The following is a 27,344-nucleotide window of genomic DNA, read 5'->3' as shown; positions in this document are numbered from 1 at the left end:
GAAACCCATGTATCGATTTCTGAATTCTCATTTTTAAGTTGTAAAAGTAATTTATAAATGTTTAGGGACTTTAAAACTATCGTTTCTGAATTTGCACGCACTGCTGGTTTTAAATGTTTTCAAAGATTTGGAGTTCACCCCTGAAGAACGCTCACGGGGTAGATATATACACAGGCATATTGTATGTACATATATATGTGTATATGAGTCAGAACCACAGTAAGATTGTTTTCCTGTTCTGACGATTTGTCTACATTTTTATATGGGCCATGGGGATTCCACATGGTTGTTTTTATAGAGGGCAATAGTAGTGGGCCATCATCATTAAAATCCATGCACTATAATCACGTGCTAGCTTGGACCCTGGCATTTGGAGTTTACATGCTATTACATGTGAACAGGCAGCCCAACTTCAAGCCTTCTGCCTCATGGGAATTACCTTTTCCCCCACTGTTAAGTGAAGAAGGATTTTAAAGGAAAAAAATTGAGGATAAGTTTTCATAAGTTGGTTCTATATACAAAGATGTCTGGCCTGAATGAAATCTTCTTGAATTTAGTTTTGGTAGGTCAAAATAAATTTAGGATAACTCATCTAATGACCAAAAAACAACAACAATAACAAAAAAAACCACTGCAGTGAGCAGCTTGGAAAAGCAACATTTTTACACAGCTACACACAACCAGGCTTTTCCAGACTAAGTGATGTGTAGAGCCCCAGAGTTGTAATGGCTCAGGTTTGTGAAGTGTTGTGTTGGCTAACCTTAGGGGGTTATTTCCTTCAAGGAAACAGAATGGGCATAATATAAGCCAGGGTAACTGGTGTGATTGTGAAAACCCTGAGCGTGCATAAGGAAAACATTCATATTTAATTCCAGCAATGCAAAGGCATGATTAAAATTTTATATATCATTTTCACGCTGCCTAGGAAGTCAACTATCTGCTCAAAACATGGACACACAAAATGACTAATAAGTGCAATCAGGATAATTTTTCTAAAAGAATCAGATTTGAGGAGTTTCTGGAAAAGCTAACTTATTGCTGTGGGGAATAAGCTGCGCTCACTCTGCTGCAGATTTGCGACCCTCCCTGTCTCTGGGCAAGAGACCAGGCGAAATACTGAGAAATCATCATGTCGGCTAGCGAGCCTCCAACTTTAATATGCATGCAAATCACACGTATTTCCATCAGGTGAGACGGATGAAGTTCTTTCCATCTCAGACCGCCTAGGGTGATGATGAAAAGATGAACCTGTTCCCATGTTCAGTTCTGGAAACCTGCCTACCAAATTTGTGATTAACTGAGGACACCTCAAAGCAGGGCTGTGTTTCCTTAAACTCGGGCGTGTGTTGCCAACACCATCCCTGTGTGCCTGTTGTTGCTTGCCGAGCCCTTCTGTGTGCAGGCCTTTCATGGGCTACCCCAAGAATTCGCAAAGCAACCGAAAGAGTAAATTCAGCCCTTCAAAACATTGTCTTGGTTTGAATCCAGAATCTCAGTTTGATCCCTGAGCAGTGCTCCTTCCCAGACCAGTGTATGAGAGATGGAAGACCCGGGCCGCCCGCCTTACCTGCTTCCTCTCAGGTATTCCTTAGTAACCCACTGAGTCACATTGTCTAGTTCCTGTTGAATTGAAAACCTTTCCCTCAGGCCTTGTTGTCCTGATGTCTGTTCTTCCTTTGTTCTGTTTAGCCTTGCAACTTCGTGTTCCATTAGCTAAATTTAAATTACTTGAGCCGGCATTGTACAGTGTAGAGCTCCTGTGACTAGAGCTGTTTAAGCAGGGCTGGACAGCTGCATTTCCTACAAAGAGGAGGGGTTCAAGTCTCCAGTGAAGGTCATTTGAGTTGCTTCTACGGTTCCTTTCAACCATGAAATTCCATTGCTTTACCAATGTCCTTACACTGACAACCCCAGCCTCCTTTCCATCCCTCCTCCCCCATCCAAAAGTCTTATGATAGTGGTAACGAGAACCTCCCTATAAAGGAGCGGTCGACTGAGCACCAGCGACGTGCCGGACACTGCGGGGCACATAATACACACCATCCACGCGTGCACAGTGCCGACCCGATGTATTCTAGTGTATTTGCAAATGAGGATGCTGACACTAGAGGTTGCGCAGCTACTATGGCCAAAGCTTGGCGTTAATCCCATTTCATCTGATGCTGAAGACCATAGTCTTTCCAGCTCACTGTCCTGTTTGAACATTCCTTAGAAGTAGAAGTTAGAAAGAGCACCACGCAGGGGAAATAGTTAAACCTTTTAAGGTTCCTGACAACTCAATCAAAGCAACACACACACCCCACAAAAGCCAAAACATATTGGTAACATCAGTCAAACCAAATTCTTGGATTTGTTCTTATAAAAAGAGTTGAATGATTGACACCTACTTCTAATCACCCCTGCCCCCGAGCAGCCCATGTGAGCTGGGGCCCGCAGAGGTAACCAGACAAGGGTTTCTCCGCCTTCTTGTGTCACAGTCATTTCCGAATCAGTGTGTTCAGTCTCGGGGTTGAGGAGGGGGGCCCTACAGGTGTCTCACGGGACATGGCTCCTGTCCCCAGCCGGTCCCTGCACAGCTCAGCGCCTTTGTTAGCATTTGAGTTTCTTTCTCGCGGATCGACTGTCAGAGTGGAGAAGGGTTGGCCCCACTGCCGACCTCCTGGGAGGGGGCCCTGGTGTCACAACCCTGCGTCACGGAGCCTGGTGCTCCCGATGGCTCCGACCCCCTGCCCACCGCAGCTGAGTGGGGACCCGACCTGGGGCTCAAGGACTAACAACCCAGGTTGAAGTCAGTGGGGGAAGAAAACATAAAATATAAAACCACGAGTCAGGCCCAAGAGAAAGAAGGGGACGGGAGGGGGCATCTCAGAGGGACGCAGGAGGACATTACTCCTCAGTGGTTCTGGTGCAGGCATCTTCCTGACCTTGGAAAATTAATAGCCCGTGTGGTCATAACATGGCACCATGGCCCGTGAGGGGTTAACTTCTGCTTTGCATAGGAGAAGGATCCCGGTGGAGCCTGCCCAGTTACTGGGCCCAGCTCCCAGCCAGAGAATAGCAACTCGATGCTGCTTTCTCTCCCAGACAGTAACTCTTCTCAAAGGCAAAGGGTTGAGAATGAAATTATTTAGGAATAACCCAGTAGCTCTGAAAACACAGGGATGGGGGAGGGAAATGATTCATAAACTTCAAGGCTCCGTTATAGTTAATAAATTGCTTGCAACATACCTTCAAAATATCAGTGTGTTGCAACAGAAAGATGAGAACTCACAGCTTAGTGAACAAAAGCTTCCAATATAAGTGTGGTGCCAACGCAGGCGCATCTATTTAAACAAATATTTTATGTGCTGTTAATGGCTTGCTGTAATGCAGCATAGGCTAATGCTTTCTCTCTTAAAATTATTTCTTCAATCTTGTTAAAAACCATAGGAGTAAGACTTTACATTATCTATTATTTACCTCAACGAGTTTTCCGATGGTCCCCTCTCACTGAAGGAACCCGGCGCTCCTTGGGATTTCAAGGAGATAATCGCAGAGCTCATTGCTACTCTAATTCTGTGACTATTGTAGACACTGATACACACAAAACGACATGAAACCTATTATTTATTACCTAAATGTCATGGAAACGTGTAGCTGTTATAAATCCTGAGAGGCAGGCATACCCTGGCACTCAGGCGCAGCTCGAGATGCCTCCGTTGCGATGCGCACGATGACTCCCGGCCTCGGGGTGCCCTTGCTCTCCGCTCTAGCTCCAGGGTTGTGCAGGAGACTCTAAGGCCCGCCAGGCTGCCGGCCGCCAAGCTCCGGGAGGACAACCTGCCATTCTGGGGCTGCCTAGAGCATGCTCACTGCTAGTGAGAGTCTTTCTGTGATCTTCAATGAATTCATTTTCTAGCATAGACCCTTATAAATGCCTGTGAGCTGGCCTTGGGGACCAGCCGTGTGATCTCTCTAAGAGCTGTTCCTGGGCTCCTCGGAGTGCAAACCCAACTCAAGGGCAAAAGCCAGAAGAGAAACTGTGGAAATGAAGAGCAATTGGCTCTCTTGTGGATTCATTAAGGTCACGCCGATCATCTTTCCCAGCATACAGTGAGATTATCAGCTTCCTGTCTCTCTGGGGACATTTGTGGCATAATTTCAACACTAGATTTTTTGCTAGGAGGTGACCTACGCCTGAATGATTGCCTCCCCCACCTATTAAAGAGAGGGAAGACCAAGGCCCAAGGGTAATTTTATTTGGTAAGGTTCTAGAAGGCACAGAGAATTTTCTCCATTTTTACTAGTAGCTATGGTCTGGACTTTGGCCTTTGACACCTCCTGCTTGTCTCTGCAGCTGGATGTGGAGTTAACATGGAGTAACGTGGGGTCGCGCTACCAGCAGGTACCTGTACCCACCCCCAAGCTCTCCGGTCCTCCTAGGGCAGCTCACTTGCAAGTGGGTCCTTTCTTCCCCACCAGCATCCCCCATGTCTTCACGACCCCTGATTTCTGTTTTGCCCTTGCTTGTGACCTGGTGATGACACCATTGCTGTGGAAGTCTACTGGAGGAAAAGGCAGAGCTGCCAAGCAGTCCTGTAGGGCACAGAGGAAGGGAAAGCGAGTTGAGAGTTAAGTCTCTGAAGTTCGAAAGTCATGTCAGCAACATGGATTTTTTTCACATGTAAAGAGGAGGCACTTTATTAAAGGTCTTAGAATCATTAGTGAGACACAAATCAAAATGAGATAGCACCTCACTCGCTAGATGGCCCTCATCCAAAGGGCTGATCACCAGTGTTGGTGAGCATGTGGAGACACTGGAATCCTTAGATACTGTAAGTAATAATGTAAAATTGTTCTACTATTTGGGGAAAAGTCTGGCTGTTCTTCCAAAGTTTGAGGGTTACTCATGACCCAGCAATTCTACTCATAAATACATACCCAAGAGAAACGAAAATATAAGTCCTCAAAGAGTTACACACAGATGTTAATAGCAGCATTCATAATTACCAAAAAGTGGAAACACTCAAATGCCCATTAACTGATGAATGGATAAATAAGATGTGATGTGCCGTGTAGTTATTTAGCATAAAACAGAATGAAGTCCTGGTACATGCTACCAATGGATGAAGCTCTAAGACATTCTGTTAAGGCAGAAACTAGAAAGGTCAAAGGGTCCCATCATGTATATTTCCGTTTATGTTAAATGTCCAGAATAAGTGAATCCACAGAGATAGAAAATACATTAATACTTGCCTAGAGTTAGAAGATTTCAGGGGAAATGAGTGACTCCTCTCGGTTATGTGGTTTCTTTGAGAATAGTGAGATGCTCTGAAATACCAGTTCACTGAGGGAGCAGAGCAGGCATGAGATTTCGATGTGTCAGGTGGTGAGCTTGGGCCATGATGTTGGCCCTGGGGGGTGGCGGGGGGCAGCACAGTTGCCAAGAGATTCTACATAGAGGACAGAATGTTCACCTTTCTCTGCAAGTAAGAAATACTCCCGAATGGAGTTCATCACAAAACCTACCTTCCAAGAGATGCTTAAGGGAGTTCAGGTTGAAATAAAAGAATACTAACAGTATGAACGTAGAAAACCCCTTTAAAGCAAAGAATGTATCCATTTTCAGAATACCATCATTCTGCAGCAGTGTTGCATAAATGACTCTTAATGCTGGCATAAAAGTAAAAGGAGAAAAGTATTAAGACCCACTATAGCTGCATTGCTTTGTTATTGGATACACAATGTAAAAGGTGAAATTGTAACATCAATAACATAAAATTTGTCACAGGGTCAAATTCTAGGTACTGAGTATGAAGTCTTTTGCCCTGTTAATAACTCACACAACTATGTTTTATTACACAGAGAAAAGAATTTGTAAATATTAATGTCGTTAATCACATACCTTCAAGGTAGGAAGATTATCCTGGATTCTTCAGGTGGGCAAAATCTAAGCACACGAGCCCACAGCAGGGCTCTTTCTCTGAGTGACAGCAGGAGATGCAGTCAGAGGCTCAAAGCACAAATAGGACCCCACAGGTCATTGCTCACTCGAAGACAAAGGGGGGGAGCGTGTTAAGAAACGCTGACGTTGGTTCTACAATCGTAAGAAAGGAAGCTTTGCTAGCAGCTTTAATCAACTTGGAGACGGAACATTCCCCATAGTCTGTAGATAAGAATCTGGCCCTGGGGACACCCTGATTTCAGTGAGGCCAGACTGGGGTGTGTCTGGACCGCTGAGAGGCGGCTGACCACGTCAGCCACAGTGAGCCTGGATTTCTGACCCACAGAACTGTGGGACACCGGGGTGTCTCAAGCACTCCATTTGTGGTGATTTGTTATGGTGCCAAGAGCAAAGGAATACATGGAGACTGCACGCTCTTTTTCTTGGTGTAAGTGAGTGGTCAACAGCCAAATCCAGCACACTAACTTATTTTAATAAAAGTTTATTGGTAGATAACCATACCCATAATTGTATGTATTCCTCTTGGTTGCTTTTACGCTACAAAGGCAGAGATGAGCAGTTGAGAAGGCGCAGAAAACCTAAACTGTTTACTGAAAGGTCCTTTACAAAACACACTCGCCAACCCTGACATAAGCTACAGGGCTTGGGAATTTCCCAGACTTGAGTTGAAATCATGCCTTTGTCATTTGTCAGCTTTCATCCTGAACAACTTCTTCAATTTCTATAAGCCTCCACTCATGTTTAAGATCTAATCATGTCTGCCCTGGAGTTTTTGTTAAGATTGACTTGTGTAATGAGTACTAGAGCAGTGAACATGGTTAACCTACGGTACATACTGTCTTTCAGTGGCGCCATCTTCATTTCAAGTTCCTCTTCAAACACCTATTTCCCTTCCATAGTTCTCCATAGTTTTCTCAAATCATCACTATTTGTGACAAGAAAAATATTGTTTTCTATTTATTGACTTGCCTTTCTTTTGAGCGATGGGTATATATGTCACATATTTATCTTTCATGAAACAAATGCGTATGATCTAATTATCTGTTTTTTAACAACTGCATTTTCTGAATAGATTTTCACTAGAATCCTTGGAGGGAGGGAGGTAGATGTCTTTCACACTTTTTTATATAATATTTCCTCTACCCAAGTGTCCATCAAGGGGTGTATAAAGAAAATGTGATAGAGATATATGATCTCTCTTATTATCAGCAACATAATAGGGAATATCATTATAGACCCTGAAGGTATCAAATGGATAATAAGGGAATACATGGACAATTCCTCAAAAATCTATAGTTTTTTTTTTTTTGCATACACTGTCCAGCAGACACTAAAAACTATATAGAAATGCAGAAGATACAGAGTCGTTCCTAATGATCAGGGCCCTCAGTTTAAAGTTCCTCTCAGGAAAGCTATTGTCAAGATACATTTGTGTTGCCTGGGGAGCTTGATCTCTTTACCCTCATATGATATTTATTTTACCCACTGCCCCCGATGTCCCCACATAAGTTCAAAAAAGCAGTCAGTAATTAAGGATTCTGTGGAAGATTGGCGGAAAAGGTAGCAGCAAATTTCCAACCTCTATATTTTTTATAGAATAGAAAGATCAGAAAGTAGGGAATTTTTAGCCCACTTTTATACTTTATTGCCTTAAATGGTGTGTTAGGTATCTAGAGACTTGTGCATGTAATTTCCACTTGTGACAATTCCAGTGGGAACTCCATGTACTGCAAATTGTATTTCCTTTCCATTCTAACACACTATGTTTAGTGCATTCAGTCGTCCAACACTTTAACAAAAGTGGGCAAGAGCAATATTGTTTTCTAGAGTACAAAATCATACCTTACTGATTTAGTGTTCTGCAAGTAAGGAATGAGGCAAGTGGATGGGGGAAGCCCATGGTTCAGCCAACAGATATTTATTAATCATCCAACCTGTCCCTGGCAATTAGAGTAAGGGAAACTATTCTAAGTCTGAAATTGTTTTTGAGAAGCTTAATGTCAAAGATAATTAAAATTGAACTATTTTGGAACTGTTGTCACTTTGATATTGGCAAGGGAGAAGTAAAGAGCTGCCTCTTAGGATGGAGAGACTTTGATTGAGATTTGTCAAGGACCTGTGCTTGGGCTGATTGCATTTAAAATCTTTATATTTACCCTACAACTCAATAGATGGTGCAGCATTAAGCCTCCACATCTGAGAACGATGTGAAAGTCTACCAGGAAGCCAAGAATCTGTTAAGATATTGAGACGGATTCCAGGAGCAGCTCCCATGTTCCTGACGGTGTGTAGGAGTCAGGAGCACTTACTCTCTCTGAAGGCAGACCTAATACTTAGTGTCGTCCAAGCATAGCTTCCAGAAGTTACTGGAGTTGTCCTCTGCAGACCCATTCCATGTATTTCTTTGATTTTTAGAAGAAATAAAATATTGATCATCAGCAAAAAGGGAACTAGAAATGAAATATACCCTCAGAGACAATAGCCCCTGGAAGAGCATTCTGGTTCCTGACCCTCAATAATGAGAAAAAGGAATAATTAAGGACAAGAAAAATGAACACGGGGGATTAGTAGACAAATTATAAAAACTGAAAGATGGTCCCACATGGCGTGCAGACCTCTCCTGCCGCCCGCTGCTCCCCTCAGCAGTGTACTTCGGTCCTTCTGCCTGCTCTGCTCCCCGCTCTGCCTCTGGTGAATTCTCTCACCCTCCCGCTCTTCTGACTGTACCCAGTGCATGTATAAACAAAACAAACAAACCAGCAAACAAATAAATAAAGCATGCCTCTATTAAAAAAAAAAAAAAAAAAAATAACATGACTAAACGCCATTAACTCATGAAGGATATGGATAAGGTGAACTTGACTCATTTAACCTTTGTAGCTTGCAGAATCCTGGTGGCAACTAGACTAAACAGTATTAGCCCCGCTTACAAATAAGGAGACTGGATAGCCTAGCTGGCGAGCTAAATGAGCAGGGTCCGACAACCATCAAGCAACAGAGCCGTGCCTCTGCTAGGGTGTTTGTCCCTCAACTCCAACCCCTGTGGCTTCACTCAGCAGATCCTCATTACTCCCACAAAGGAAGACTTAGAGGAAGTGTAAGGGACAGCACAAAAGAGGGTTAAACAAATTGATGGACAATCGAAGCAAATGCTTCCTTGCAATAGCCAGGATGTACTCCCTGAATACGGTAGAAATACAGCAAAAAGGAGTCCAGCTGAGGCGGGCCAAAGAAGGACAGTTGACACTGCTGACCAGCCGTGTGCCAGAGGCGTCGAAACCCCTTGGGGGGCTTCATGCCAACTGCACCAGCACCCAAGATCAGCCTGGGTTTTCTCTTTTTGATCGTTTTCAGACTGTAGTCCTTTCTTTGAAATTTTGGGAAAACGTGATTCTTTGTCAATGGATGATGTTTTTAAACACACCAAAGTCATTTGAAACAAGTTTTTTTTTAGGGACCAACCCAGTGAATGAATAAATTTGAGCGAAACCATCTTGGTTTATAAGGTGGTGAGACGTGTGTCCATGTGGAGCTAGAAGGTTGGCTTGAGAGGGCGGGAGAGCCAGGCATCTCTCTAGAACCTCCTGGTTGAGACTGTGGGCTCCTTCTTCACAGCCCCCAGAGGCTGGGTGGGTTTTCTGGGAAAGAGTGGGTGTTTCATGATTCCCTTCGTTGGAGTGAATAATTGAAAGTGGAGAGTGATATGTTAGTGCTTCTTTGAAGGATGTAATTAGGTAATATCATGCAAGAAGGAAACTGTCATAAAGTTAATAAAATGCAAATGAGAAGGAGCTGCAGCTCTGCTCATCTGCATCGTCTCATTTACAGAATTTAAGATGAGACAATAGAGACGACCAGGAAGCCCATAGATGCATCCCAGCTGCTGCGGTCCTGACCTCCCACCGTCCATCAAAGGGGCGCGGCCGCTGCTGAACGGCTGTCTTCACTGGACTTGGATCTGGAATAAAGAGGAAAAGGGATAAAATGTGGACTCCTCAGTGAACACAGGTAATTTTTTTATTATTATATCAATAGTTTTCAAACTCTTTAAACGTATGAGCTGTCTGGGAACCTTTGAACACATGCATCCACACTGGCGTTCTCTTGACCACAATAATGTCAGAAAATATTGCTGTTGCCCCTTCTGAAGCCATCTTCACTCCAGGACCTGACTGGATCTCACAGTCACTGGTGACTGTCTTAGTCACAACTTACCCAATGCTTTTGAAACACATTTTAAGTTCCTGTGAGACCTACCTGATGATGAGCTTATTTTATGAGTTTCAAAAAGTGCCATTTCTCTCTTCCAGGACTTTGAGGTTAGTGAATAAGCAAATCTCTTTCTATCTCATTAATAGGACATAAATTTAATTACTTCCACATAATTAGAATCCTCATTTCCAGAATTAAAGTCCAAATCTGACCTTAAACACAATAAACTCCCTTTTTTCTTCTGAATAACATCTCCAGTTATTTAAAAAATCTTCCCTGGACTTTTTCAAGTTAGGACCAACTTGTTTTTTGAGGCATTAACAGCGAGATCTACATAAATCCCCTGGAGCAGAGGTATACCAGGAGAGAGTTTTGTTTCCAGTATGGTTTCTAAAGGTTGTCTTCATTTTTCTATGTCCTGTTCACTGACCAGGACACTTGTTCCCGATCCTTGGGTCAATCTGTAATGACTTTTAATAGAATCTGATAAGGGAGAATCTTTAATTATGTAGGTATTTTAGATTATTTAAGATAGCCCCCAACTTACGATGGTTCGACTTAACGATCTTTCAACTTTATGATGGCACCAAAGCAGTGTGTATTTAGGAGAACTACGGCATTGAATTTGTGTCTTTCCCAGGTTAATGGGCCTCAGTGGGGCCCCCTCCTGAGGTCCTGGCCAAGAGCCACAGCCCCCAGTGGGCCACAGGGTCACAAGGGTGAACAGCCAGCGCCCTACAGCTGTCATGCTCCCAGGGCAGTACTTGAGATGTCATAGGAGACTTGACTTTACTCTAAAATAGGTTTTGTGCTAGATGATTTTTACCCAAATGTAGGCTAAGGTAAGTGTTCTGAGCACGTTTAATGTAGGCTAGGTGAAGTTAAGATGTTTGGGGGTTAGGCATATTAAATGCATTTTCAACTTATTTTAAACTTTAATGTAAGATGTTACCAAGATGTGAAAAGGCAAGGTAGAGCTGTCTTCCCAAATCCATTCCTTTTCCTTCATATTCATTATGACATCTCTTAAGCCTGTGCCTGCTGAGAGCCCCGACTTTTCCGTGGTCTCTCTCCTGTGGGGGTCGCCCCTCCCTGCCTGGAGAGATCTGCATGCCCTGGGGCCTGAGGGTGACCATGTTCTCCATTCTAGTCATCATATGCCTGCCAGCTCAGCAGTCTGTGCCCTACCCTGAATTCTTGACCAGCCCTGTGCCTTACTCCTCTTAATCTAGTGCTGTGTCTACCTTTATTCAGTATTTCCTGAGCTGGCATCCTCTTGATGAGAAGAATAATCCCCCATCAATGGTGGGTTACACTTTTAATCATTTGTGGATATTTAAATGAGTACCCAAAGATACTGGTTTCAGGAAAAAAAGGTTGGTGGGTGTGAGTAGTTATGACTAATCACTAGACTCTAAATATGACCCAAACCTATGGCTTGAGAACCTCTGAGAGTAACAGAAGGTTCCAGTGGATTGTGACAGTTGTGCACACTATCTCCCTAGGGTAAAACCCCAAGAAGAAATAAAAATACAGTCATTGGATTTTTATTTCCTGTATCTATTTATCCATTCAATTCAAGAATTCAGGCATGACATTTCCATGGTTAAATAGGTTATTTTGTTTTAGTCTTGAATGATCTAATTTTGTGCAACTTTCCCAACATGGTTGAGATTCAGCAGCTGATTCCCACAGGAGTCCTTCTTGTAAGCAAGGGTCACTTCTGTAAAACCCTGACTTCGTGGTCGAGAGAGGGCCACCATCTCCCATTCTCATCCTTGTCATCTTATAAGATGTACAGGTACACAGATGGATGTCATTCAGTCCTAGAGAGGCAACTTCATCTGCTTTGCCAATTTAGTTATGTGTAAGACTTAAGTTGAGTATATTTAGAACATCTTGGATATGTGTTCTCCCATACAGTATAACCCACACTTTCCTAAAAACTTAGATTTTAGAGAACTTTTAGATTTCTTTGGATTTTAGATGGCAGAAAGAAGTGATTTTGTTGGTCCACTTTCATAATTTACTGGTTTATTGGTTGAGCACCAACAATGTCTGGACAGAGAAATGATCACATTCTCTTGGGAGCAAGAATGATGATAAAGTTACTATCAATGGAGAAAGGGACCCACAGAACTGGGAGAAGTCGCCTGCAGAGGTGACAGTGACCTGTTGGGAGCAACCTAGAGTAGGCAATTGTCACATTCTATTAGAGTTTACTCTCAGAGTTTCTCAAGCCATATGTTCTAGTAATATTAGCTTTTGGAGATCATTAGAATTACCCATACCCAACAACCCTGCTCTCTGGAAACCAGAAGTGTTCTATTCCTGCATTACAGTTTCACCAAAGTCTCTGATAAAGAAGAAACTAGTAAATTCGGTGTGTTTTCTTAAACACCAGCTTTATTTCATTTCTTTAATAAGTGGGCTCTTTCCTGAAGTCAGTCTTGGGAACAGATATATATAAATTTGACAAATAAGGACACAGCAGTACCTTTTTCAAGTGCCTTTTCCACCACACTTATCTCAGTTCCCAGAATTTAGTAATTAATATGAAAAGCTAGTTGACTTGGCACTTAAACACACCACGGATTGACTGATTGGGAAAGCTAGTTGCCCTCTTTGTTAACCATATAATGGTGATAGTTACCCTTGATAGTGCTTCAACCTTGTGCCAGAGTCTGTTCTGAGTACTTTATATGCATTATATCACTTAATCCTAACGTTTAGGAAATATGCTATTATTAGCCCCAATATGTAGATAAGGAAACTAAGGATCAAAGAATTTAAAGAACTTTCTAAGATCACACAACTAGTAAGCAACTGGAGGCCCCATTCAGACTCAATTGGACCTATTTTGTAGGTCCAAGGTCTTGAGTCAGTTTTTGTCTAAGTTAAAAAAAGAGAGAGAGAAATTTAAGGGTATGGCAGGAGGATCAGAAACTTTGGATCAGGTTCTGAAAATATCAAAAACAAGTACTTTGGAAGAAAGAAATCACTTCTTATTATTCTATCATGTCCCCAAGAGCATCATTAGACTTAGAGCCTCTTTTTTAGAAATGTCTTGTATTTAAGTTTCTGATCAACGTGGCATATTTACAAAGTTGAAATTATTCTATTATTCTAATGTTACTATCATGTGAACAAACTGTGCTATTTTAATTCAAAATTCCAGAGAATATTGTTTTTGGAGTCCTTATCTGTTCAAATTACCTGAGTGATTTTTCCAAGTGAAACAGAAGATACTGTCCACTTCCCTTTTTTTGTATTTGTCCATGCAGTTTTCACTCTGAGGGTTTCATCCTCATTTTACTGCTTCCCAAAAAAGAAATTAGTGATGCCAGCGATATTCGCCTTAGAGATTTTGGTTTAGAGCAGTTAAACAGAAAGGATTTATTTGATGAAAATAGACATATGAAAAAAGACAATAAAAGTGATTAACTGCTCTGTATTAATTTCGCAGTAAATAATCTGGAAATAAGGCTCTCAAAATTCACTGGCCTGGACATTAACCCATCTTCTTAGTGTAAATGTCTTAAAAGAGGGAAAAAAAGATACATGCAAAGCAACTAGTTGATGGAATTCTCACTTTTAGTTCATTCTTGGGAGTTATAGAAATCGGATTTTCGTTTTCTTTTTTCACCCTTGTTGTTCACCTTGGTCTGAATTTAGGTTACTCACACTGATCTGTCTATTGATGCTTAACTGTAGAATTATTGCAAAAGAGAGGAAGCCATTTCTCATGGAAAAAGTGTGTGTGTGCTCACGTGTGTGTGTGTGTGTGTGTGCGTGCATATGCGTGCGCGAGTGCATCTCGGTGCTCATCCCAGGACTAGAGTCCACAGCAGCAAAGCCTCACTCATGGCAGAGGCTCATATGGTCTGCAAAGGTCACAAATTTCCATAGAAATCACTCAAGCTTAGCATTCAAGCAGGGCTGGGCTTGCTTGTCAGCTTCTCGCTGTGACTTTATCATTCATACAAAAACTGGAGGGAAATCGTTCCTAATCACCCTTGGCTGACATTCTGGCTCTCCGGAGCACAGCATGTCTCCTCTGCAGCCTCATCCATCCAGGGTAGCTGGTATTAAAAAGACAGCCGGTGTCTGTTCCTGGTCATTCAGAGATGCCCTTCAAAGGGCACCTCAGGGTGGGGTGGGGCTGCAAGGAATAAGAAATCAATGGGAAAATCATCACTCTCACAAGCTTTGTTTTTTCTTTGACTTTTAAAGTGGTACTCAGGTTGCTCGCCCCTTCTATATCAAGAGTCAGAACAGACAGTATTGTATATCCTACTGATGACTTACTCGCAGTTGGAGTTACCCTGATCACTTTTTTGGAATTAAAAAAAATAGAAATACCATGGAATCTCAGTGTTAGGGATTGAGTGTTCATATGTTGAAACCGTAAACTCAATGTGCTAATACTTGAGATATTTGAGGTGAGCCCTTTGGGGAGATACTTAGGGCCACTGAGGTCATGAGGGTGGATCCCCACGGTAGAGTCAGTGTCCTTAAAAGAAAGAAAGAGACCAGAGCATGTGTTCACATTCATATTCTCTCTCTCTTCCTCCCCACCCCCCACCACCCCTCCCACCTGAGGATCTAGCAAGAAGACACCCACAGTCTGGGACATGTCCTCACTAGGAGGGGAACCTGCCAGCTCCTTGATTGTAGACGTCCCAAACCCTCCACCTATGAGAAATAAGCATCTGTTAAGTCACCCAGGCTATGTGTTCTGTTACCCTGAGCTAAGTCACTCACGCGCATCTTATGTCTCTTGAGATTAGCTTCCCAACATCTGTAGCCATAGCGCACTTGAGAAACTGAAAGGATTGGCGCGGTAAAGAGAAGGAGAACCAGGCTGAGTTTCTCACAGGCAGAACATTTGTTGAGCTCGCAGGCCAGGTTCAGGGGGAGGGTCGTTCTGACAGGGTGTGGCGAGGTTGGGCGGGAAAACTGGGTTGGCAGGAAACAGGTTTAGGCGGAACAAAATTGTTTTTCGTGGAGCCGAGTTGTTTTTCTCCTGCTTATGGCTTCAGTTTCAGTTTGGTGGTATCCGTGGTACTGGTGTAGGGCCATCTTGTTTCTATGTGGGCTTCCTCATTCCTGGCCCCTGCAATAGACCTTTCAGAATCAGAAAATATTTCTGATTAATTAAATTTATATTTTACATAGTTGCTCATTTTTGTACAGTGTTTGCTTTTTCCTCTCAGTTAAATAAAGTTAAAATCTCAGTTAAAATCTCCTACCAGCCAGCCACACGCCCTGCCAAAAACACTTTAGAAATAGACAACTACTTTTTGGTTTTTTTGAAATATAATTGACACATAGCATTGTGTAAATGTAAGGTATACAACAAGTTGATTTGATGCATTCATATATTACAGTTTGATTACCACAGTAATGTAACACCTCTATCATGTCACACAATTATCATTTTTTTGTGTAGAAATATTTAAAATCTTTTCGCAATTTTGAAATATATAGCATGGTACTGTTGATTATAATTACTGTGGTGTTCATTAACTCTCTGGGACTCATCTATGAGTCATGCTGAGGTGGCTCGAAAAGGAGGATTTGCCTAAATCAATACTGTAAATTGTCCCTCTGGTACTTTGGAGGTTAAAAAAAACTCATTTAGACTTGGGGTGTGTGAGGAGTATGTCCTTTCTTGTGAAGTAAAAGAAAGTCAAATGTACAAGTGGTAGTGACGAAGGGCCCCTCAGTCCAGGAAAATATTCCTAGCACAATGAAAATCATTCCATAAACTAGATGGGTTTTGTCCTTAAATGAAAAAAAGTGTGGGTACATGACAGGTTAGAAGCAAACTGATTTGTAAAGGACACTATTATTAATTGCAACAAATTGATAGGCCAAAGCCTGGAATACCAGAAAATATTTCTTCCAAATAGTATTTTCCAAAATGTACCATAAGCCAGATAGTTTCCAGTGATAACCTAAACATTCATTGCAGTTAACTAATCAAGCAGCTGAAAGGTAAATGAAAAAATGGAAGCTTAATTTCTCATCAGTAGTTTCAGATAACCCTACTGAACTCCCCCAAAATGTTTAAATAATTGCCAGCTCTCTTTAAGGATAAATAAGAAAATACAGAACAAACCTAATTAATTACACAGAAAAATATGATAGAAACTACCTCACCCTAAAAAGTGGAAAGATTCCCCAAAATGATCAGTGCAATGGGCAAGATACCCCCTCAAGTATGTCAGTCTTTTTTTTCCACTTTCTGTATCTACATATCTTGCCTAAACGTACTTTTGGCAAGCTCATTTTTCAGTTTCTCCAATCTTTTTTCCATGATGCCAACAAATTTACTGAATCTATAGCTTTACCAGTGGAAAACACAGCCCCACACCATTTCCCATTTATTTACTGCTCCATTAATATTCCCTACAATTTTCCTGAAATCCATCCTGATTATTAGTCTCATTACCCACAGTCATTCCAACTCAAGTATAGATTAAATAACAAAATTTTGATCTGGGGAATACAGTGAAATTCACATTCTGATATTCGCTGCTGAATCCATTGGCTCTTTCTGACTCTGAAAGAAATGAGAGGTAGATCAAGGTTGATGGACTTGAGCAGGAAGAAGTGGAGGTTCATGTTTTTGAACTATAAATATAGTGTAAGAATTTAAGTTGAAATTGTTATGCTCTTTGTTTTCCTGCTCTGGTCTATATATACCCAACTGGCATCTAAGATGAGAAAAAAACAGTAAGTCAGGAGACCTTCAAATTAGATATTGAGCATTTCATGACAAAAGTGAGGGCAGGGAGCAGACAGGAGCGAGGAAAGTCTTTGTTCTTCATATGCTCTTCAGCCAAGACCTCTGCAGTCAGTTCTTTGCAGAGCCTGGCTGTGTCCCCTAATAGTCAGCCTCAGGAAGCCTAAACACTAATCAGTGGTAATTAAAAGTTTCACTGGGCACTATTAAAACTTTCAAAGTCAATGAGTTGGAGTAGCAGTGGCAAATGAGTGGCAATGGGGATTGTTAAATAGCCACTCTTTGCAAGATACATCAGTGGTAGGAGTGTGCAAATTAAAAGATTTCTCCTGCGACACCAAGTCACTGGGAAACTCATTTAATCACATCCCTAAATAATTACAAGCTCCGTGCCTTCATTAAGAACCAAAAATAAGTGCTTGCACCATGTGCAGGTAAATGACAGCAGGGACATGCAAAAGTTGTTTTCTAGTTCAGACTCAGAAAAATGTGTCATTTTCATTGGTGGAAGAAAAAATTTCCCTATAATAATTTTGTGATTATGATCTCATTAGGAGCCATGAGGGAGCTCAGGAAGCCCAGGGCGCTCCTAAAGTGTCCTGTTATTTCCATCTCCTCCTCAATAACAGCTCTATGGTAAAACTAACATAATGAGACTTAGTACTCTTTAGCTTTTTTATCTGGGGGTTCTTAGTGACATTAAACACATTAAGGTTAAGATAAGTCTCATAGCAAAAATATCAGGTAACAAGAGATCTACACAACTGGCAATGGGTAGATTAGATTTTTTTTTCTACGAAATTTCTCAATTTCTTTGGAGGTTGATTTGGAAATAAGGAATACAGAAGAAATCAGGAGGATATGCCATTTTTTAGCCATTCTTTAGTGGGAAGTAATCGGTCCACTTGACAATTAATGACAGTCTCTTGTCCCGAGATGCTGGGTGAGCCACCGATACTGAGGCCAAGGTCTGTAGAACCTTGACAAGAGCTTCTGTTTGTGTGGGAGCAGGAGGAGGTCACTCGTTTCCTTTACAAATATGCGTTAAGCTCCTGCTAGGCAGAAAGCCCTGGGATAAGTGCCAAGGGGGATACAGTTTTGAATCATTTTTAAATCCTGACTTGACGATTACGCACTTATAGAGAAGATAAAGCAAGTTCATCAATACTTTAATGCAAGATCTTTTGCTTATAGATGCCTGAAAGATTTCTGGAGGATTATAGAAGACACTACTAAGGTTATGTAATAAAACTTAACTGAGTTCCAGAGAGAGAGAGAGATGATAGCATCCAACAACAGCAGAATACACATTCTTCTCAAGCTCATGTGAATTATTCACCAGGGCAGATCACTTTCTGGGCCATAAAATGCACCTTTACAAGTGCAAGTGAACAGAGATCACACAGTGTGTCTCCTCTCAGACCACTATAGAATTAAATATAAATCAAAAACGGAAGATCACTGGAAATTCCAAAATATGTGGAGACTAAACAACACGCTTCTAAATTACACAGGGGTCAAAGAAGAAATCTCAAGGGAAATTAAAAAAAATTTTTTTAATCAAAACCAGCTTATTGAAAGTTGTAGAATGCAGTGAAAATAGTGTTTTGAGAGAAATTTATGGTATTGAATGCTTACATAAGGAGAAAGATCTAAAATCAATAATCCAAGTTTTTGCCTTGACAATTATGCATTTAAAGAGAAAATAAAGCAAGTTCATCAACACTTGCTGAAAGAGAACATTAAATCCAAATTAAGCAAAGAAAAGAAATATGAATTAGAGCAAAAAATTGAAAATAGAAAATCAACAGAGAAACTCATTTCCTTTTAGCTTTGAAAATGTTTCATTGTCTAAAACTACTACCACTTTCTTATTTATTCACCTACTGAAGGAGATCTTGATTGCTTTCAAGTTTTGGTATTATGAATAAGGTTCTTCTTTTCCATTCCTTTGGCATGAGTACTGGATCATACGATATTGGTGTATTGAGCCTTGTAAGAAACACCAATCTGCCTTCCAAAGGGCCATTTTACATTCCCACAGTAACGTAGGTGAATTCCTGTTGCTCCAAATCCTCGCCAACATTTGGTGATGTCAGTGTTTTGGATTTTGTCCATTTGAATAGGCACTCAGTGGTATCTCCTTTTAATTTGCATTTTCCCTGATCACATAGGAGGGAAAGCACCTTTCCAGATGCCTCTCTGCCACCTGTATATTGTTGGTGTTAGTTAAGGTCTTTGGGCCATCTTTAACTGTTTTTTTTTCTTTTGTTTTAAGAGTCCTTTTATACGGTGGCTAATAGTCCTTACTCACATGTGTCTTTTGCAAATGTGTTCTTCTGGTCTGTGGCTTGTCTTCTCATTCTCTAGAAATTGTTTTCATAGAACAGATGTTTTAAATTTTGTTTGATTTTATGTTTATTGAGATACTGTTGATTTACAACACTGTACATGGTGTAGGGGTATGGGTTCATACCTCTGGAAATGTAAGTTATCACATGACACCCACCACGAAGGCACCCATATCCTCCAACACAGTCCACGGTGCCCATTGCAGAGACAGTGAAAAGATCAGTGGTTGACGGGAGGTGGGCGACAGTGGACATCCTCTGTGCAATGCTGTCATGGTGCGCCTTGTCCAGGACCACAGAATACACAGCATGGAGAGGGGATTCTAAAGAGTGGACTCTGGGTGACTATACTGTGTCAGATTTGTTCATTTTAACAAATGTGTGTTGATGCCGGGGAGGCTGTGTGTGTGTGGTGGTGGGGAGCGAATGGGAAGTCTCTCTACCTTCCTCACGATTTTGCCACAAACCTTAAAAAAAAAGGACTGAAATTCCAGTACCTAGTGTGATGCCGATGAACCTGAAAACATTTCAGTACTTATTGAATGAAGCCAGCCCCAAAAGTCACATCTCGTATTATGACATTAGATAAATGTCCCAACCAGCATTTCCATAGATGTAGAAAGTGAACTTACAGTTGCCAGGGGCTGCTGTGTGTAAGGATTTCTTTGGAGGGTGATGAAAATGTTCTGGAATTAGATAGTGGTGATGGTTGCATGACTTTATGAACATACTAAAAACCACTGAATTTTACACTTTGATAGGGTGAATTCCATGGTATGAATTATAGCAACAGTTTTTAAAAGAACAGTGAATGCTTGAATCTGAATGAGCTAATGGGAAAATCAAGCAAACCCCTTCCTTGGTGACATTACTGGCATCTGAATGCATCACACCATAACTGCTTTGGTCAAACAATTGACCCAGTAGCCCACAGTTTCAGTTAGAGGTAGAGGAGACGGCCATTTCCTGTCTTGACTGCCTCCAAGCCTCACCCTGCACTGCCTCCGGCTGTCTTTCTCTTTATTGTGCTGGTAAATATGCACAGAGGCTCTCAAATAATGGACAGAGCCAATAAACATGATGAAGAGATTAATAATACAAGCAGATCATGAAAAGGAAAGCACAAACGACTGGCCTGCAGTGTTGTCAGGACACATGCACCCAAGTGAGAAAAACAGCCTGTTGGATTCAGCTGCTAAGGAGCAGCGATTTATTTAGAGAGCAGCTGCCTTTCCAGAATGGATTCTCTTCCAGTAAGAGTGATGAGTTTGTGTGTATGACAAGGGTGGGGCTTGTTAACGATTGTGCCCAGGATGACTCACTTGCTGTCTCTCAGGATTGTGCAGCTGGGCGGTGAGTCGCCTCCAGCAGGGTGTAGATGACACACCCTTCTCTACCTGTCCTACAACCTACAAAGGGACAGAAAGGCCATTGTTGCCTAGGATTTAGAACTGGATGATACTCATGTTGCTCATGTCACTGAGAGATTTTATGAATAGGAAGCCATTATCATACGTCTTCGAACCCCTCAAATGATGAGCGATTCAAGGAGTTGTGCATAAGGTCTCTGCAAAAACAAGAGGGAAAAACCCCCACAAAATTAACAATAACCTTTTACCACCTCCCCAGGTCCCACCAAGGAGAGTGAAGAGGTAAAGACCCATGAAAACTGCCAGTTTTGGGTGAGGAGGGAGCAGCACCTCTGTCTTCTTTCATTTGACTGCCTCATAGATGAAAGCACAGAACCCCCCAGAGGTAAGAGTGTACAGGCGTTATCTCCACATCCCCTCCGGCATTTGTTGTTGTTGTGTGTGTGTTGTGGGGGGGGGGTAGTGTGGGCCATTCGTTGTGGTTTTGATTTGCATTTCCCTGATAACTAGTTGGCCATTCTCATTTATTCTTTGGAGAAGTGTCTTTTAAGTTTTGACTGGGTTGTTTATTTTATTGAGTTGTGTAAGTTTTTTGTAGTTCTTTGATATCACTCCCTTAGCTGTCATCTGGTGTGCAAATATTTTCTCTCATTCAGTGGGATGTTTCTTTGTTTTGATTATTTATTGTCTCTTTTGCTGAACAGAAGCATTTTAGTTTGACATAGTCCCAGCTGTTTATTGCCGCAATAGTCACAGTAGCCAAGATATGGGAACAACCCAAATGCCCCAGAATAGATGCATGGATCAAAAAGTCTTGGTATATTTATACAATGGAATATTACTCAGCGATAAAAAAAAAGACAAACTCATGCCATTTGTGGCAACTGGAAGGGATTATGCTAGCCGAGATTGGTCAGAAGGGAAAAGATAAAATACAGATGGTCTCACTTATATGTGGAATACAGAGGAACCAAATGCAAGGTCAAGAAAGAGTTGAAACTAGCCAGCAGACCATAGAACCAAAGCATCCAGCAAAGGGGGGAGAATAACGCGGGAATATGGTGATGGTCCAGGGTGATACGGTGGCAGGACTATGGGGACTACAATGATGTAAGAAAAAAAATTTTAATAATTAAAAAAAAGAAATGGAAAACAACTCTTTCTCCAGATGTCCAGAGAAGTTCCTCCCCATTCAGTGCATCCTGAAAATTGCAAAGCAGAACCAGGCCCCACCCGACCTGTGACCATGTGGGTATTTCAGGGCGATGACAGGCTTACGTGAAAGAACTGCAGGGACAGATGAAGGGCCTTATCCCAGGTCTGCACCCCAGTTCCCGTGACTAGTTGAGCTTGGGCTTACTAACTTACTCTGCTTTCTAACTTCTTATGCTTCGGCTTCCTGTCTGCATGATGGAGATAATAATTGTATTTAATCTACAGGCGTGTTAAGAGGATGAAATGGAATCATGTGTGAAGTTCTGGACGTATTCAGAAAATATTAGTAATTGTTACTCATCAGTATTATTAATATTACTGTCTTCCCTAAGGGTCATGCAAACATATAGGACAGGGGAGGGAGGCTGTTACTAGTTCCGAGCATCAAGCGGTAACTATAAATCACTAGAGAAATAAGTTGCTCTCCCAGTAACTTTGACTGTATTTTGAAATTATGGAGCTCTGTTAAGTTAATGACCAGAGTCTCTTTCTGGAATTCCCCTCCTCTGGAGTCATGCGGCTCGGCTTAGTGACCAGGCGGCTGTAGGCGCAGGAGCGGGGCCTCCAAGGGGAGGAGTGGAGCAGGGAGAAGGGGCGCTTCTCCCCGACAGCTCTGCTCCCCTGTTTCCCAAGGGCTCACCCAGGATTTGCTGGCTCAGTGAGTGAGAAAGCCAAGTGCTAGCACGCGCGGTGGCCTGCGGCCCTTCTGCGGGAGAGTTCGCGTTAAGCCGGCATTGCCCGGCCGTCTGCGCTCGGGCATCTCGCGCCCGTGTGTTTTTAACTGGTTTTGTATGAAAAGGCTTCTGGTTCCTTTCACTGGAAGTTCTTAGTCAGCGTGGGAGTGTGGGGTGAGTGGGTAGGTGGGAGGTGTGTGTGTGTGTGTGGTGTGTGTGTGGTGTGTGTGGTGTGTCTGTGTGGGTGTATGTGGTGTGTGTGTGTGGTGTGTGTGTGGGGGGGTGTGTCTGTGTGTGTGGTGTGTCTATGTGTGTGGTGTGTGTATGTGCCTGTGTGGTGTGTGTGTGGTGTGTCTGTGCGTGTGGGGTGTGTGTGTGTGGTATGTCTGTGTGTGTGGTGTGTGTATGTGCCTGTGTAGTGTGTGTGTGGTGTGTCGGTATGTGTGTGTGGTGTGTCTGTGTGTGTGGTGTGTGTATGTGCCTGTGTGGTGTGTCTGTAGTGTGTCTGTGTGTGTGTGGTGTGTCGGTGTATGTGGTGTGTCTGTGTGTGGTGTGTTGGTGTATGTAGTGTGTCTGTGTGTGGTGTGTTTGTGCCTGTGTGGTGTGTGTGTGTGGTGTGTGTGGTGTGTCTGTGGTGTGTCTGTGTGTGTGTTGTGTGTGTGTGGTGTGTCTGTGTGCCGTGTGTGTGTGGTGTGTGTGGTGTGTCTGTGGTGTGTCTGTGTGTGTGTTGTGTGTGTGTGGTGTGTCCGTGTGCCTGTGTGGTGTGTGTGTGGTGTGTGGGGTGTGTCTGTGGTGTGTCTGTGTGTGTGTTGTGTGTGTGTGGTGTGTGTGTGGTTTGTGAATGAGCACCAGCTCTCCTGCGCAGGACACGGAGCAGCAGGAGGCATCTCAGACTTACCATTGCCAGGAGCCACTCTCCCACCTCTTAGCAGACACACCCTTGACAGACTGTCCCTGGTCTCGGGGGTGTGGGCCTCTGGCTGGCTGGACAATGAATCGGGACTGGCCTGGACTGTTCTGAGTCATCTCCCTCCTGTCTCGACCAGAGATCCGTCCACAAGCGCAGGAAAGACTGGTCTCTGCTGAGGAGCCTGTGTCTGGGCAAAATGCGACGAGAGCCTGAAAGAGCGAATCCTCAGTTGCTGTTTCCTGTTGGTCAGGAGGAGAGTTTGTCACCACGGGACGAATCCACGGAAACTTTGGGTGGGGAGCGGGGGGCCGGGGGGGACGTGCGCCACAGACACAGGCTGGAGACCCGAGCGAAGGGTTTGGCGACAGAGCAGATGACCCGTTAGGGGCGCAGTGGGTCTAGCTAACGGGGCTCCTTTCCGTGGGCACGAACAGAGCTGCAGAGCGTGCGTGCAGGGGGCTGTGCAGGGGGCCGCTGAGGGGGCAGGGGTCGCTCCAGGACCGCGGGCGAGAACACAGCTGGACCCGCGGGAGATGCAGGAAGCAAGAAATATTTTTGTCTTTTCTTCTCTGCCCTTTGCCTCCCCAAGTGGTTTTCTCTGCTCCTTTGTCCAGAGAGTAGCCGTGGATCTCAAATTTACGTTTTGCTTCTAAACAAATAAAAGTCGGCAAATTAAACCACCTTCACACCCAATTCCAAAACCCCAGCAGGGAAAACCTGACAGCCCCAGCCTGCCGGGTGTTCAGCCCTGGCCCGGTCAGCCAGGATGCCCGTCACAGGGGTGCGGGCGGGAGCGAGCGCTGGTCCTGAGGGTCAGGAGCAGGTCCTGGACCGTGACCCGGGCAGCGCTCGGAATAGTTCATCCCTCTGGTGCTTCTGGGCCTCGAGGAATCTGGCGATGCCGAGGGACTCTCCCGCCTCTCAGGAATTAGCTGACTCCAGGGTAGGTTGTCTAACTGAGGTGTTTCGGGGTGTGGTGCAAGTGGAGCCCCAGTTTCTCTGTGCATTGACACCGTGGTCCAGAATAAATGAGACTCACAAGGCTTTCGAGGGGGTGACGCGATCTGAGCAGGCGTGTGAGCACATGGGTGCCGTGAAGTCCCTCCTGCGTCCTCTGCGTGTCCACTCTCTTGCCCTCAGGTGCCCACTGTGCCGCAGGGGTCTGGGTCTTTGTGGGCACCAGTATCACTCAGATGCCCAGGCTCAGTTGCTAAGAATTCTGAGTCAGCGATGGGGGTGGCACCTGGGGATCTGCATTTAGACAAGCATCTCAGCCCACTCCAGTGCACAAAGGCCTGGAGTCATCCTGGAGAAACTTGGCCCCACCTGCTGGGTGGGGCTTCAGGGTCCTGACGACGCCCCCAGCTAGAACTGCCCTCAGCTGTATCTTCTGCGTTTTATATGCCTCCATAAATCACACCATTTCCTTTGTTGACTCAAATCTGCATTAACTACAAAGACATCTTTTTGGCACCATGTTTTATTATATCTTCCAGCTTCACTCCCAGTGTTGGAGCTGCTGCCTCTTAATTGTCTTTGATGAAGCTTCTATTTTTTCTCAGCAAAACTCTTTTCCTTCAGGAAAGATCTTCCTGCTGGTGACGCTGATTCATCTGATGCTCTTACAAGTGTTTATATCACTTGGCCACACGGTTGTGGAAGGGGAGAGGAATGTTTCGTCTTTTGACCTAAATGCCTTCTATTCCTTTTCGGCTCAGGAGGATGTAAAAACATGCAACAACTGAAAACACTGCGTATTAAACTGAGAACTGGGAGTTCCAATTTACCTGTATATCCTACAAAACAGTTAAATCCTACAATGCCAGGACTGGCACAGAACTTAGAGCATGTCTAGCTTAGTCCATCTATAGGTTGGTTGTATTAATATGAATTATATGTATTAAGTACCCACTACATGCTGGGTATTCTGAGTGATTTGCGTGCATTTTTCATGCAATCTTCAGAATAACACTTGAGGAACGGAACATTATTCCTAATGAAACCAAGATTTAAAAGCACATACTGCTATTAGGTATTTATCCAAATAACATGAAAAATCCAATGCGAAAAGAAGTGTCTGCACCAGCATACACTGCAGCACTCTACAATTGCCAAACCATGGAACCACCCAAGTGCTCATCAACAGATGGATGGAGAAACCATGGAGCATACATCCCGTGGAATATTATACAGCTGTGAAGATGGAACAGTGGCATATGGGACAAAATGGATGGACCTTGAGGTGACTATGTTGCGTGAAATCCATCAAAAAGTAGCAAAGGCTGTTCCTGTAGCAGGTGCGCCGCTGTGAGGCAGAGGGTCCCCATCCCTGGGGGTGTCCAGAGAGGCTAAGTGCTGCTTATCCCAGAAGTTTGGGAGGAGGTTCGGGCCTGGGTGTGGGGCTGTGCCCTGTGGTCCCTCAGACCCCTTCCAACTCTAAGAATCTTATTCTAGTGCAACAAACAGGTCTTGGGAAGCTACTAGGCAAGAGACACTACTTTCGGGTTTTGAAGCACAAAAAAATAAGCAAGGCATGATCCTAACCTTCAGATTACTTACCAACAAGCAGATAAAAGGGGGAGCAAATAAATATGCGTGGTCCCTCGTGCCTTGGATAGCCGAGGTGAAAGTCCAGTAACACCTCACTGGTGGGAGAATGGAGGTTGATGTGGCTGCATCGCCCACCAGGTGCCGCCCTGCTGAACGGAGATCCCACTATGGGGTGACACCGCCGGCACGTTACAGTGGGATTTGTGCAGAAACTCGGGGTGATCACACCTGGCCCTTGCCCTCCATCTGAGAGGTCCTGCTGCTGTGGACAAAGGAAGAAGCAAACCAGACCCGGGCAGAGGCCCCAAGCAGCCCGTGTGCTCGGTCCCAGTTCCGGTGGCGAGGCTGCAGGCCTGAGTCGGGCTATGTGGGGTGGCCTGGGGGCCAGGCAGGCTTGCGCTTCCTGCCTGCCACACGCAAACCTCCTCGCAGATGCTGCAGCTGGGGGGCAACAGGAGAAAGACAGGCGTCTGCGCTCTTGGTCTCCACCGCCGGCCGTGGGGCTTCCCCACTCTGAGCGCCAGGCCCACCGCCCAGTGGGAGGGGAGCGAAGTGGCGGAGGCTGCCGGGGAGAAGTCGGGGAGGGGCGTGGGCACCCTTCCCTCTTCGGCTGCGATGCTATGGTCTCTGAGACCGTCACCTGCCGTCACACCCACCCAGGTGGGCGCTCCCCGTCGAGAGACAGACGGCCCCAGCCCGCGTCCCTCTGAGCGGCCGGGAGGGAGCAGGAGGAGCGTTGGCTTCCCGAGACCTCAGTGTCGTCTTCTGCACCCCGGGGGCAGCCGACCGCTCCCGCTTACCTCCCGGGACTGCTGGGCACATCGCTCCCTCTGCTGCGACTCTGAAGAGATGTTAGCTGTGCTGTGGCGTAAGGCCGAGCATTAGTTGGAATCTGGGAGAATCATTTCTTAAACTCTCAAGACAACTCCCTGGACATAAGCCTGTAGCGGGTCTCCTGTCACATCTGCCCATAACCTGTGACACCTGCTCTCCTAGTGACTCGTGACGTGGGGTTATCACTAAACAGCAGGCGGCTTTGCCCTCCGTCATAGCTGTCTCCCGACACTCTTCTGTCAACTCCGGGCCAAGCTGTTTCCTGAAGCAGAAGCTCCCGGGAGTGTAGGCCTCAGTCCCCTGAGGTGCGTGAGGTTTCCCGGCGTGTTTGCACCACACACAGTTTTCCTGGCTCTCCTTGCCCTGGCTCCGGGGAATTCCTTACGTCTGTCAGTCCTGCTGCTGCCCCTGGCTACCAACTGACCGCCGTTAGCGGTACCCCCGGCGTCCACTGTGTCATCTGCTGTCCCTTCTGGGCTGCCACGGCGGCTCCGGGGGTCACTCCACTTGTCACTTGTTGACCCCCGACACAT

At 44.2% G+C, this 27,344-nt stretch overlaps 1 protein-coding gene across 1 annotated transcript in view; it reads right to left on the bottom strand.

Annotated features, from left to right (window-relative positions):
* The window catches only part of LOC119236915 (olfactory receptor 1052-like), a 32,340-nt gene extending 4,996 nt beyond the window's left edge, over positions 1–27,344 (bottom strand). The window contains exon 1 of the mRNA XM_037500845.1: positions 27,197–27,344. Coding sequence (XP_037356742.1) covers positions 27,197–27,344 — 148 coding nt within the window. The remainder of the gene's footprint in view (positions 1–27,196) is intronic.

Source organism: Talpa occidentalis, unplaced genomic scaffold, assembly GCF_014898055.3.
Source record: "Talpa occidentalis isolate TD23 unplaced genomic scaffold, MPIMG_talOcc4v2.1 talOcc4.9, whole genome shotgun sequence".
In the NCBI taxonomy this organism is placed as follows: Eukaryota; Metazoa; Chordata; class Mammalia; order Eulipotyphla; family Talpidae; genus Talpa; species Talpa occidentalis.
This window is presented reverse-complemented; position numbering and strand designations above follow the sequence as displayed.